The sequence below is a fragment of the Alternaria metachromatica genome (assembly GCF_023757995.1).
Source record: "Alternaria metachromatica strain BMP 0045 chromosome Unknown scaffold_18, whole genome shotgun sequence".
Lineage (NCBI taxonomy): Eukaryota > Fungi > Ascomycota > Dothideomycetes > Pleosporales > Pleosporaceae > Alternaria > Alternaria metachromatica.
The window spans coordinates 571335-584102 of NW_026055509.1; the positions used below are offsets into that span (position 1 = coordinate 571335).

The window sequence follows — 12768 nt, forward strand, 5'->3', positions numbered from 1 at the left end:
AAGCTGATTTTATAACACTACAACTAAGCCAACAGAAAGTTCAATGGTATCGTCACAAACAATAACACCCTAACGAAATCATGCCCAACTCTTGACTACCAGCGAACATCTCCTAGCAAATTATTCCCGCGCACTCCGGCAACAGAAAATCCCTGGCTGCCGCCTCAGATCAGAGCTTTCGCTCGACGACGACGACGAAGACACTGACCAGGAAGACACCGACGGGCGTCCTGGTGCCGAATTGGGTTCTGGTCCCACACCTCCCTAAGGCGCAATTGTATACGCATTGCCATGTTCATTATCCCCACCTGCATTGGCATGGCCATTAGAAGCGAAGTTTGTATGCCCATTGGCAAGCCCATTCGTGTGTCCGTTCGTCAGCCCCCCGTTCGCATGGCCATTGGTAAGATGGCCATTGAGACCCGTCGCAACAACAACATCCTCGCTATCGTAGTGCAGCCGTAGACTCGTGGGGATGGGACTCTCCTTCGAGCTCGAATCAAGATAATGTCGCATCGTTATGCCGGCAAGTTTGTGCTCCGTGACGGTAAAACGACCCTGTTTGCCCGGTGCGCGCCGCACGTTTGGTAGTTTGAAAACTTCGCGCAGCGTCGCGGCGAGAGACGGGCCTACGAGGCGGGCGCCGAAGCAGAAGTGCAGGCCATGGCCGAGCAGTGTGTACTCCTTGAATGGGCGATGCGGGTCTAGGATCTCCGGGTTGGGAAATGCAACGGGATCCATGGCGGCTTTGGAAGTTGCAATGAGGATCGTGTGGCCCTTTTTGACGGAAACAGGGCCGCGGACGCCGTCGTTGACGGTAATGTCGCGCGTCGCAACGCGAGGTAGACCGGGAACAACACCAACGTGGCGCATGCCTTCGTAAACGAAGCCTTGGAGTTCGCGGTCCGAGGTCGTAGGGTCCATGTGCGATAGCTCGACGATCCTTGCCTTGTACTTTTCGTATCCAGGAGATAGGAACAAGTCGATCAGCAGACTGGCTTGCTGTGTCAGATTTCCGGCGACGGGCGCTCCCATACCGATGCAGTCACCGACCATGTCTCCGATGGGCAGCTTGGTGTCCGCTAATGCATGGTAGATGCGGTCGGCGTGTGGGCCTACCTCGAAAGCGGAGCCCTTGGCCATCCAGTCGACGAAACCTTCTAGACGCCCAGTTTGCGTCTTAAGATGGGTTTCGAAGATGGAGCGGAGGGGGGCTGCGGCTTCCATAGCGCCTGCACGCAGCTTCCATTCGTTATGCGGCATTATGTTGAAGGACTGGTACATGACTGGGCGGAGGTTAGCACCTGTTGCAGGTTCAAGAGCGCTGGACTGGTTACTTACACAGTACGAGATAGGCTAGGAAAGCTTCGTGGACGGAGAGCAAGCCTCTAGGTTGCTCTTGTGTCTTCAGCGGGAGTGCAAAACGCTCAGCGAGCCAAAGGATTGGCGTAATGTTGGTAACATCACGGACAATGTCGATGCTCATCCTGCCCTTGGCGCCTTTGAGGGAGTTCTTCTTGATGAGATTGCGTACGTTGGTCGTGAAGAACTCGTTGATGTTCTTCTCGAAGCCCTCCTCAAAGAAGACCTTGTGCAGAATGTTGGAGCGTTCATCATGCTTCTTCTGCTCGTCCCAGCCGATCATGAAGTCATGTCCAGCAGTACAGTTGCGAATAGCTGCCTGGTACATGACAACGAAACTCTCACGATCCTCGAAGATTTTCTTGCAACCCTCCTGAGTTTGGACGCTGACGATGTCGTAATCGCTGGGAGGGCGTCTGAGGTCGTACTTTTCAAGCACACCATTTCCTTGAAGAATCTCCTTCGCTGCTTTGGGAGTGTAGAAGGGCAGCAGCGCGTAGCTGGAAGTTCCCTTGAATCCACCCGGAAGACCCTGGAAGAGCAGCTTAGGAAACACACCACCGTATGCACCGGGTGTTGTCTCCGCCAGCAAAGCCGCTCCCCACTGCGTAAGGGTGTTACTGTTGAAGTCGTAGCTCAGGAAACGATCACCGCGAACCAATGCGACGGCGTCGTCCAGGATACCTCGACCAGTCGTTTGACCAGGGCAGACACCGCTTCCCGGCATGGCAGGTTTGGTGCACTCAGCCATCAATCCAGGGTAGAGTTCCATGTTCTCCATGTGGCCGTACAACAGCTCGGCTGCTCGTGCTGTCTCTTTATCGGAACACCAATCTTCAAACGTATCGTACGGCTTCAGATTAAGATACCGGCGGAACTCGTTGAGCGTGCAGACATTGAACATCTCACGGGCCTGCAATTGGCCCATGAGGTCAACGACCTTTAGACTGGCTGGGGTACCGTGGGCACCAAAAGCATGGGCAGGCTCCTCGATGCAGTCTTTGATAAGCTCGGAAAGTTGGGCATCGTTGAACCTGCCGTCAGCGCCTCGCTCAAGGCCCCCAAAAGTCCACTCCCAGGGCTTCTTGCTCATCAAGTCATGACCGTATACCTTCATGACTTGGTGGAACATCTCGATTGTCACATCGTCGATGTGGCGGATGTCAGGGAAGACGGAACGGATGATATCTTCCATCCATGTCTCATCCGCGGCACTGAGAGCAGCGTGCCAGTGGTAAAGGACAGCAAACTCCACGGATACATGGCTGCCAGTTCCGCGCTCGACACGTGTGCCGCCTTGCTTGATCTCTTTACCAAGATCAAGAGACCATTCCGAGTTGGCTCGTGGTGTGTTCAAGATGGCAGCGACATAGTCTTTCAATACGACTGAAGCAAAGAAGCCGACGTTAATGTTGCGCGTGATCTGGAATATGTCCTCGTCTTGCCTGAAATCGAGTTAGGCTCATATCGCGTACAGGGACTACGGCAAACTTACCATTTCCTGCCTGCCTCGTCCAGAGTATCCCAGGGCTTGTATTTGCCGTCCTCGTTCACTGACAGCAGCGACTCCGCGACGTGGTTGTGGTTTCTCGAGAACATCAACAGTACTGCGACTACACCAGGGGGCATCATCATGATGCGCTCCGAGGCGATTGAGTCTGGGTAGATCAGGCCATCTTTGTAAGTTCGCACGCGATGTTGCTCCTTCTCCGTATTGCCGTACAGGGTGCTGAGGTCAACATAGCTCGAAGTCTCATTGATCCAAGGATCTGTCCTAGAGGTTTGGAAACATTCGTGTATGACTATGGTTGCGAAGGAGAAGAAGAGGCGATTCAGACCAGACGGGTGCTCGCGGAAAGGACCACTGCGCTTGAGAAGCGCCTCGTATACGTCTTCAACGTCAGGTAAATTTGGCCCTTGAGAAGTTGTCAGTCCTGATTCGCATGGGATGATAGCAACAGGGTACTTACCTTTCGGTTTGGTGGGAGGTACATTTCGCGCATATGGCGAACCTGCCTTGCCCATTTCAGGGTTGTGGGGATTGTTTCCTGAGCCGTCGTGCTTCCGGTATCGTGCCGATGGGCCGGCATGCGTAGGTGTTGGGTGTGGTAAATCATTCCAGAGCATGCTGATGAAACCATCCGACACCTTTGCACTGAGACCGCTGTTCAGAGGAAGACCCTGTAGCATCTGAACTCCCTTCTCGAGGAGAAGTTCTTTGTCGTCCAGAGGCTCACCGGATGCGAGTGTCGTAATGGCATCGAGGGCAAACTTGGCATCCTTAACACCGAGACCTCTAATGTCGCTGACGATGCCAGTCTTCTGGTGGTTCTTCATGCCACTCGACGCTTCCGCTGTTCGGCCATCGCTGGCTTGCGTCGGCTTCCTCCTGATCTTTCCGATCAATGTTTGTATCTGGCTAGGCATGATGAATAAGTGTGTGTATGACCATGTGGAAAAGATGGGAACGGGGAGAATATGAATCCCAGGGCCGGACGGAGTTCACAAAGTAAGTTCAACGTAGCTTGCTGTTGATCTGGGAGGCGCAATGCTCCCCACGCAGGAGCTTGGCCATGGCAAGCAGCAGCAGCGAGCCAGTTGCGTGGCGACGATCGCTAGCAGCTACGGTGTGTTGATCAGCATATGCACTCGGCGAACAGTGTCCTGCGGCTTCCTCAAGGGCGGACGAACCCATGCCTGCATCGGGATGATGTGAGTAGCGTCCGGATCTTGATATCGTCAGACCTCTGATGGCTACAAATGTCCGACTGCTCATTGGTCGTGACTTCCTTTGTGGAGGGTAGTGCCAGACGGATTTGGCGCTACCTTCGCTAAGAACTGACAGAGGGGTATCGAGCACTGCATGACAAGTCCAAGGAATGATCTGTGAGCGGTCCTCAAGACCCACAGCGTAGTAGCACCATTGGCTCCATGAGGAAACGACTAACTAGACCCACCTGTGACGATCCATGGATGGCCTTTGCGACACTGCGAAAAGTCCAAAAGCAACGTGTAGCCAGGAGGTGGGTACGCCTGCCACGTTTCAGGCTTCAGCGCTTTTGGTTGCCTGGGAGTCGTTGTGGTCTCACTTCGGCTGTCTCCCTATGGGAACGTGTCGAAGATGTCGCAACCCTGGTGGTCGATAACATGATAGACAGGAACGGCGACCTGAACTCGCGACCATTCCAAACAGAGACGTGGACAAAAGCCATAGACGAACTATCAAGCGATCGGCATCCCGATTCAGCTTTTTTCGGCTGAGTAGTGGAAGGAGACTCTAGCGCTTGCGGCACCGGAATTGACCGACCTTACTTCCCGACGAATGGTTGCGCAGTCATGTGCTAGCAGGTAAACAGACGAGAGTGAGTTTCAGCTGATGTGGTGGCGGTCAACAACAGGAGTGCGAGCTTGCAAATCTCCGAGTAGGGTGCGGTATCAGGCAGGCACTAGCGACGGCGGTCAGTGGTCTACGGCCTGTCCCGAAGCCGTAAGGTTTACTGTCCGGTTCATCCAAGACGCCGGCGATGGTTGTGGTGACTGGGAGGTGCGATCGATAGTCGAGACGACGGCAATCGAGACGGCAGGTGCACGGGCCGCCTCCCCACAAATGATCGCTGGAAGGGTAGCGTCAACCATCGACGCGACGTGCTTTTCCTGCTCACATGTCGGCGAGCAGACCTACACCAACCTCTCCTCTCTGATCGGCGCGTTCTTGTTGAATGCACTGCTTCCGAGTCCAATTGGATTAGACACCACTGCGATCACGAGTAACGCGCTCAGCATTAGCTCTCGGAGCTTGCCTGCCTGGACTGCGTAGCATCGCGTCTATCGGTTACCACCATATTGCCAGCCGGGATAGTGGCGAAACGGTGGCATTGGCTTACTTGCAGTCGAGGGCCACATGCGTTTCTTTTCTGCAATCAATTGCAGCACGACACGGGACAGGATGCGGTGTATCGGTCGTGCCTTCTGCCAGGCAACGCTCAGATGCTTGAGTGGCTGCCGCATCATCGATGTAGCAACTCAGGGTGGGGGCGTCGTATAGCGCACGGTAGTCAGTTTATCTCAGCTTTCAAAGATCAATAGTCGCTGTAGGGCGAGCGGCACTTCAGAACGATCAGCGGCTGCTATTAGCGGCGGGACTACTCCCAGCCCACCACCTGCGACATCGACGCATCGATAGGCGAGCTTTGTTACAAGCCGCATTAGCAATGGCGATCCGTATCTTAATGTGGCTTGATACGCTCGGAAGCTTTGGAGACAGACCAGACGGGGAGCACGCGTCAGTTGTGTTAGGCTTTTGTAGCCGATCCCCGCGTTGATAGAGATTACTTGGCTACTTGACACTTCGCGACTGCTTCATTCTGACGACCAAGCTGGCTTCCTATCAAGGTGCTCTTCCTCGTCAAGCCCCACGTCTCAACATGGCGCGCAAGAACTCAGAGCAGTCACGTCTACCGAGCGTTTCGCCTCAGGTATCCGCACAACCACCTAACAACAACCCTATGGATTACGGAGCCGTGTCACGACGTCCGAACCATGTGACCAAGAAGTTTGTCCTGTGCTTCGATGGTACAGGCAACAAATTCTCAGGCACAGACTCCGACAGCAACATCCTCAAAATCTATCGCATGCTCGATCGCAATGGGGATGATCAGTTCCATTACTACCAGCCCGGAATCGGTACATATGTTACGAAAGCCAATGGATCCATGACCCGAACAGGTCGATGGGAAAAGTTCCAGTCATGGTACGCGAAGGCAAAAGATAGCGCAATAGGTACGTTCGGCGCGGCTCGTTGTGATGCATGGGATCTGATCTGGTGTAGGAACTTCATTCGATCAGCATGTCATGGCGGGATACAAGGTAAGCCATCCCAGGAGGTAGCTCTATCCTCAGCTTAGTGGCTAGAGGACGGAACCCGGTCGCAGCTGGCTGACATGGACTGGACAGTTCCTAATGCGATACTATACACCTGGCGATGATATCTTCTTCTTCGGCTTCTCGCGTGGTGCATATACCGCTCGCTTCCTCGCAGAGATGCTTGATCACGTTGGTCTCCTCTCTGTAAGCAACTGCCCAATGTTTGTCAGGCGATTTCTAATTGTCGACAGGCTGGAAACGAAGAGATGTGTCAATTCGCATGGAAGTGAGTATAGCATGTAGCATGCATGAACTCTACACTAACGCAATCTCAGAACATTCCAGAAATGGCAATGTAGATTACCGGACGAAAAAGGCGGCAAAGATCGCAAGCCAGGCGAGAAATCTGAGAAGCTAAAGCTTCTGGAATTCATGTGCGCGTTTCGCGAGACGTTCAGCCGCCCCGTCAAACCCATTCGGTTTCTGGGCCTCTTCGATACAGTCAATTCCGTGCCTGCTTTCGAGAACGCCTGGATGCAACGTAGCAGATTCCCCTACACCGCAAGAAGCAGCGCCCACGTAATACGACACGCAGTATCCATCGATGAACGACGCGCAAAGTTCAGACAAGATCTCATCTCTCAAGAGAAGCCCGACCGGTCAATGTTGTACAAGCATCGCCACAGACACCGGCAGCACATGAAGGATCTGATCCATGGTGATCATGAAGACCATGACCTAGACGAGAAAGACCACGACGAACAGCAGAGTAGAGGTCGGCGAGATACTTTAGCACCACCACCTGAGCGTTACAGAGACCCACATGAGACTTCAGGCGTACGCAGCCGTAGCGCGGACTGCTCCCAGCTTGATGGCGTTCACGGCTCTGCTACTCCTTCGATGCGATCCTATGACGCTGCGGGAACTTTTAACTCTGAAGACGAAGATGGCGAGCAGGATATTCAGGAAGTCTGGTTTCCTGGATGCCATGCAGTAAGTGTGCTCGTCACGGAGGTTCAATTTCAATACTAACGTCGTGTAGGACATCGGAGGAGGCTGGCCTCTTGGTGATGACGACGCAGCACTGAGCCACGTAGCCCTGGTGTGGATGGTGCGCGAAGCTCAAAAAGCTGGGCTCGACTTTGACGAAGACAAGCTCGCAGCTTTGAGTTGCTGCCACGAGGAGCCCACAACCAACGTATCGCGAGCGCAGAACAACATCCCGATGATTGCAATCGATCCTGCGTCGCCCTCACCCGTCATCGCCAATTCGGGCGCGCAATCCGTCGACACAGCTGGCTACACTGACGACGACAACATCCTTTCGCACCATCGCGAACACCCTAACACGCATTTCCACAAACATTTCCACAGCGCTGCGACCAAAGGCCGTATCCACGACGTCCTGCAATTCAACAATGGTGCCAATCGCATGGGCGTCGTTTCGTGGAACATAATGGAGTACCTGCCTTTCCGACGCATGGACTTACAGGAGGATGGGACATGGAAAGCGATTCGATGGCCTTTGCCCAAGGGCGAGACGCGCGACATACCCGCGAATGCCGTCATCCACAGCAGCGTGATTAAGCGTATGCGCGCGGATCCAACCTACCGACCAGGCAATCTGATTGTAGGTGGCGGTGGAAGAGGTGTCAGGCACGCTCCCAAGGACATGGGTATGGGCCAATGGGTCGTTGCGTGCGATGAGGGCCATCATGTAGGCGAGTGCTTCATGCGCAGAAGCCCACCTGAGAGAACAAAGACGGAGGAAATGGAGCAGCCAGCGTGCGTGGGTGGCATGCAAGTAAGTATCACCGATCCGACTACTCGAACTGAGAACTAACGAATCAAAGGGAAACTACTTCGCTGGCCGCAAGAGGTCGACTGCTCTGTAGACCAAGACACTCGTCCTGTGCGCCGCTTCTACCTAGATGTCTTTCAAGCATTGTTTCTATTTTACTCCACTTTTGATACGGCCGTCTTGAAATCCATGTCTCCTGCACAAAATGACGAAGTGACATGTGTTCGTGTCATTGTTGTCACAATATTGGAAGCCTGTGGTTTGACCTCGATATATGCAAATCGCTACTTGTTCAGCCTGTGTCGAGTTCACACCTCTTCCAGCATCATTCCCATTCATGCAGATGCTCAAGCCTTCTGGGCGTCGTGACCCCAGTTTTTCAAGCTCTTGTAGCTCTTGCTATCCGTGTCCTTCTTCGCCTTGTCCTCTTGCGCAAGATGCCTCTTGCAGTATGCTACCACCTTGCGCATGTGGTCAATGTCTTCTTGTTCATACTTATCCGCGTCCTTCTGCGGATTATTCTGCAGTATAGCAACGATTTTACGACCCGAATCGTGGCCGACTGTCTCGCCGGAGCCGTTGTCTTTGGACCTGTAGGCGTCTTAGAGGGCATGCATGTCATAAGATTCGCAACGTCAGCACTGCATTCGTTGCAGGCAGGGCTTACCAGCCGGCTCCAGCGGATTCATCGCTGCCAAGCCAGTCTTGTAGTTCGTCTGCCGACATGTTGACCAGCTCGTTGAACTCCCTTGCGATGCCGTAAGCACTTTGCTTGCGTTGACGTTCATGGGCCACTTACTCAATCACGGTTTCGTTGTCTTTGACCATTTTGTGATCTACTTGTGAGTCCGGAGGTTGTCTATAGGAAATTTGAGTTTGGTGTACTCCGCAATGTCTTCCCGAGTGTTCTTGTTAGGGGTTCTGGGTTGATGCAGCATTCTCAGTTGGCTCCTGAGTATCGCGACATGATGACATCACCATCGCGTTCCAACGGTGCCTAGAAGGACCAAGGAACGCCGCACGTGACTTGGCAGACCGCGTTGAAGGGCATTGTTTTTGTTCACTCAGACATCGATACATCGAAAGATGCGGGAATGACGACGTTTCAGATCGTACCTGGCATCGGCGCGTTGCCGGCGCAGTGTCTCTTCCCTTCTGCGGTGACAGGATTACTATGTACATCCCACCGGATGCGCTAAACCGCACAGAGCAAGAAGCCGTGAGAGTCAGTTGTCGTGTAAATTACCTAGACACAAGTCATGTTGTAGGGAGAGTTGCGCAAGAAGGTTGCTGTTGTTGCTGCTTGTGTTGTTCCTTCTCCATTTCGTCCCCAGTGCTTACTACCAAGGAGAAGTTTCTCCAGTCTCCGCAACCTCCACACCCCTTCTTCTCCCCAACACGCAGGCTGCCCCTCAAAGCCTTCACACCCACTCCACGACGTGGGAACTGCCGAGATTACGGCCTCACTTTCTCGTCCGATGCGGGTCGGACATGCCAAGGTAATGGAAGATTCTTAGTGTCTTCCTTGAGCCTCATGTGGGCCGCTCTCGCACCAATCCGTCGCCGCAACCTGGCTTACGTTGCATCCAAACTGGGTCCCTCGCTTTACTTGACCGGAGAGAGACTGCAAGCGATCGGAGATTGCAGTCCAAAACAAGCACAGCGATAAAGCTTGTGCCGGTTCGCGCGGCAATTGTTCAAAGAGTCGGAGGGATGGTCGGAGCCCAGGTGTTGAGGCTGCACAGGCCCGGATGGGGTCGTACGCATCTCCATCATCCCCACTGCCGAGAGCGTCTGTCGCATCTTGAAGTGAAGTATCTTCACCGACATGGCCCCGGCCGAAGAATACGCGTCGTCGAGTCGATATCCACAAGTCACGCGACCGTCACCAAGTTTCTGGCGCCCGGCTGTGCGGCACAACGGTCCCTGGAGCGCGTCGCTGAGTGCTTTGCGCCTGAATGCGGGGTGCGCATCAGAGGCGTTCACTTTGCACGTTAGGGATCTAGCAGGACGCCTTGTACAACGCCTACCGTCAGATGAGCATGTGAGAGCACGATCCGATCCATGTGTGCTCGAGGCCGTCTATCTCTTGGTGGGCTTCCCGGAACGTCGGGCGGATTTGGCTTGGCTATCGAATCGCGACCTGCTTCCCCACATACACGCCCCTTGTCCCCCAGCGGCTGCGTCGCATTGACAAGCCCACTACTGCAGTTTCAGACCCCCGGATCACTTTTGTTTGGCTGTGGAGGAGGTGAAGCCAAGCTGGTAAGGCCGCTCGCGCGCAATTTCGCGTGACGGCGTGGCGCGTATGACGTAGGAGCCCCGGAGTCGAACGCTCGGCGCGATGCTGGGCATTACCGCATTACGGGACACGGGACTGGAATTGGCATCGATACTTAAGATTCGTCGTGTGCCGAACAAGTAAATCCATCTTGTCTCGCACATCGGTCTTGTCGTGATCGAATCGTTACTACAACCATGGGTCTGGGCAAAGTGTACGTTTGACGCCGTTCGACTATGCATGAATGCTATATTGACTCTGAATAGTTCTGTCCGCGTTCGCGGTGCCGAGTGCGGTATCGAAGCCATCATTCTTGGTGTCATCACATCGATAGGTGGTTTCCTCTTCGGTTACGACACGGTATGCATCTGCCAATCTCTGCCTGTGAATGCATGTGGCTCACGTAATGCAGGGTCAAATCAGTGGAATCCTCATCTTCAAGGACTTCATCCAGCGTTTTGGACAGGACCAGGGCAATGGCGAGAAAGCATTCGATCCCACGATTTCGTCCCTGCTTGTATCCCTCATGTCCATTGGTACTCTGATCGGCGCGCTCGCTGGTGCTTACACTGCCGACTGGTTTGGTCGTCGCCGCAATCTCTCCATCGGTGTGCTCATATTCGTCATTGGCAACATCATCCAGGTCACAGCGATGAACACCTGGGTCCACATGACTATTGGTCGTATCGTTGCTGGTCTCGGTGTCGGTATTCTCTCTATTGGTGTACCGATGTACCAGTCCGAGGTCTGCCCACGAGAGATTCGTGGTGCCGTCGTCGCATCTTACCAGCTTATGATCACTGTTGGCATCCTGAGTAGGTCTGGCCCAGATGTGTGCTTACAAAGTACTTACTATATGCAGTTTCCAACATTATCAACTTTGGTGTCCGTGACAATCCGGGCCAAGACAGCGATGCCGCCTGGAGAATCGTCATTGGCCTCGGAATCGGCTTCTCGCTCCCTCTTGGCTTCGGTGTACTCTTCACGCCAGAATCGCCCAGATGGTTGGCCGGTAAAGGCCGTTGGGAAGAAGCGCGCATGTCAATGGCTCGTCTCCGAGGCTTGGCACACGACCCCAACCACGAGTTGGTCAACTCGGACTTCAAAGAGATGGAGGATTCCATCAACGAGCAAAAGAGCGCCGGGCAAGGTACTTGGGTGGAATGCTTCACTGGCCAGCCATCCGGTATCCCGCGTCTTGCATACCGTACCCTCGTCGGATGTGCTATCCAATTCTTCCAGCAGTGGACCGGTGTCAACTACTTCTTCTACGTAAGTTCCCTCGAACAACGACCTCACATGCACGCCACTAATCGTCACAGTATGGCGCGACTATCTTCCAATCCGCAGGCATTGATGATCCTCTCCAAGTTCAACTTATTCTTGGTGCTGTCAACGTGGCCATGACGATCCCCGGGTTGTACCTCATTGAGCGAGTCGGTCGCCGTGTGCCGCTCGTCATTGGCGGTCTCTGGCAAGCTACTTGGCTGCTCATCTTTGCCATCATCGGTGTTGCGCTCCCACCGCAAGACAACCCCACTGCCGGTATCGTTATGATCGTTGCTGCTTGCATGTTCATCGCAAGTTTCGCCGCCACCTGGGGTCCTTTCATTTGGGTTATCATTGGCGAAACTTTCCCGCTCAGGACTCGCGCGAAGCAAGCCTCTTTGGCTACAGCGTTCAACTGGCTCGGTAAGCAACATGCTTTCTTATGCCGACTTCGCTTGCTAACGACCATTCTTAGGCAACTTCCTGATCGGTTTCCTCACACCTTACGCTGACGACGGTATCGGATACGCCTTCGGTTTCGTTTTCTTCGCCTGCAACTTCGTCGCCGCCGGTGTCGTTTACTTCTTCGTCTTCGAGACCAAATCGTTGTCTCTTGAGAACGTCGATATCATGTACTCAGACCCGAGCCTATCTGCCAGGACCAGTAAGAAGTGGGTCCCGGCTGGATACATCAGCCGTAACGAACGCGACGACTCATACTGGGAGCGACGCCACAGCGCTGTCGGCGCTACTGGTGCTGTTGGATCTGAGAAGTATGGCGACAAAGATGTCGATACTTCGCCCGAGAGGGGCATGTCAGTGCATCAGGAACACATTGACGAGGAGCGCCGAGGTTAGGGTTTCTCTCGATGCATACTCAGTTCATATCCTGGTATTTGGGACGAAGATGCATTCGCACAGCTTAGTGAACCGCTTCCTTTAAGCATGACGCCGCACTCTACCAAGCGGTATACATAATACACAGACTATCCCATTCAATACAATATCAACTGCTGTTTCCAGTGTCCAAGTCTGCTTTGTCTCCCGTTCCGTAAACGTGATGACAAAATGCCGACACAGCCACACCCCTGCTAAATTTAGCGTGCTGCGTGGCGCATTCCACAAACAACGCGTCAGCTCCACGTCTTCTCCCCAGCCACTCTCCGCTTTCACTCACCAGAACAACAAGAAC

At 53.8% G+C, this 12768-nt stretch overlaps 4 protein-coding genes across 4 annotated transcripts; 2 read left to right on the top strand and 2 right to left on the bottom strand.

Annotated features, from left to right (window-relative positions):
- Window positions 1–264: 264 nt before the first annotated feature.
- Window positions 265–3789, bottom strand: J4E83_007429 (uncharacterized protein; the record flags this gene model as incomplete). Its single annotated transcript, XM_049334333.1, has 4 exons — window positions 265–1286; window positions 1342–2807; window positions 2858–3278; window positions 3333–3789. The coding sequence occupies 4 exons, from the start codon at window positions 3787–3789 to the stop codon at window positions 265–267; spliced, it is 3366 nt and encodes a 1121-aa protein (XP_049186675.1).
- A 2078-nt stretch (window positions 3790–5867) lies between these two features.
- On the top strand, window positions 5868–8120 carry J4E83_007430 (uncharacterized protein; the record flags this gene model as incomplete). The annotated part of the gene is made up of 7 exons (XM_049334334.1): window positions 5868–6141; window positions 6191–6228; window positions 6316–6429; window positions 6477–6511; window positions 6561–7218; window positions 7268–8029; window positions 8079–8120. 7 exons carry the CDS (start codon window positions 5868–5870, stop codon window positions 8118–8120), a joined length of 1923 nt encoding a protein of 640 aa, XP_049186676.1.
- A 253-nt stretch (window positions 8121–8373) lies between these two features.
- On the bottom strand, window positions 8374–9149 carry J4E83_007431 (uncharacterized protein; the record flags this gene model as incomplete). The annotated part of the gene is made up of 3 exons (XM_049334335.1): window positions 8374–8617; window positions 8694–8820; window positions 9143–9149. 3 exons carry the CDS (start codon window positions 9147–9149, stop codon window positions 8374–8376), a joined length of 378 nt encoding a protein of 125 aa, XP_049186677.1.
- Window positions 9150–10504: 1355 nt separating this feature from the next.
- J4E83_007432 (uncharacterized protein) lies at window positions 10505–12434 on the top strand (the record flags this gene model as incomplete). The annotated part of the gene is made up of 6 exons (XM_049334336.1): window positions 10505–10521; window positions 10574–10667; window positions 10720–11122; window positions 11170–11579; window positions 11630–11999; window positions 12052–12434. The coding sequence occupies 6 exons, from the start codon at window positions 10505–10507 to the stop codon at window positions 12432–12434; spliced, it is 1677 nt and encodes a 558-aa protein (XP_049186678.1).
- Between the last annotated feature and the right edge of the window lie 334 nt (window positions 12435–12768).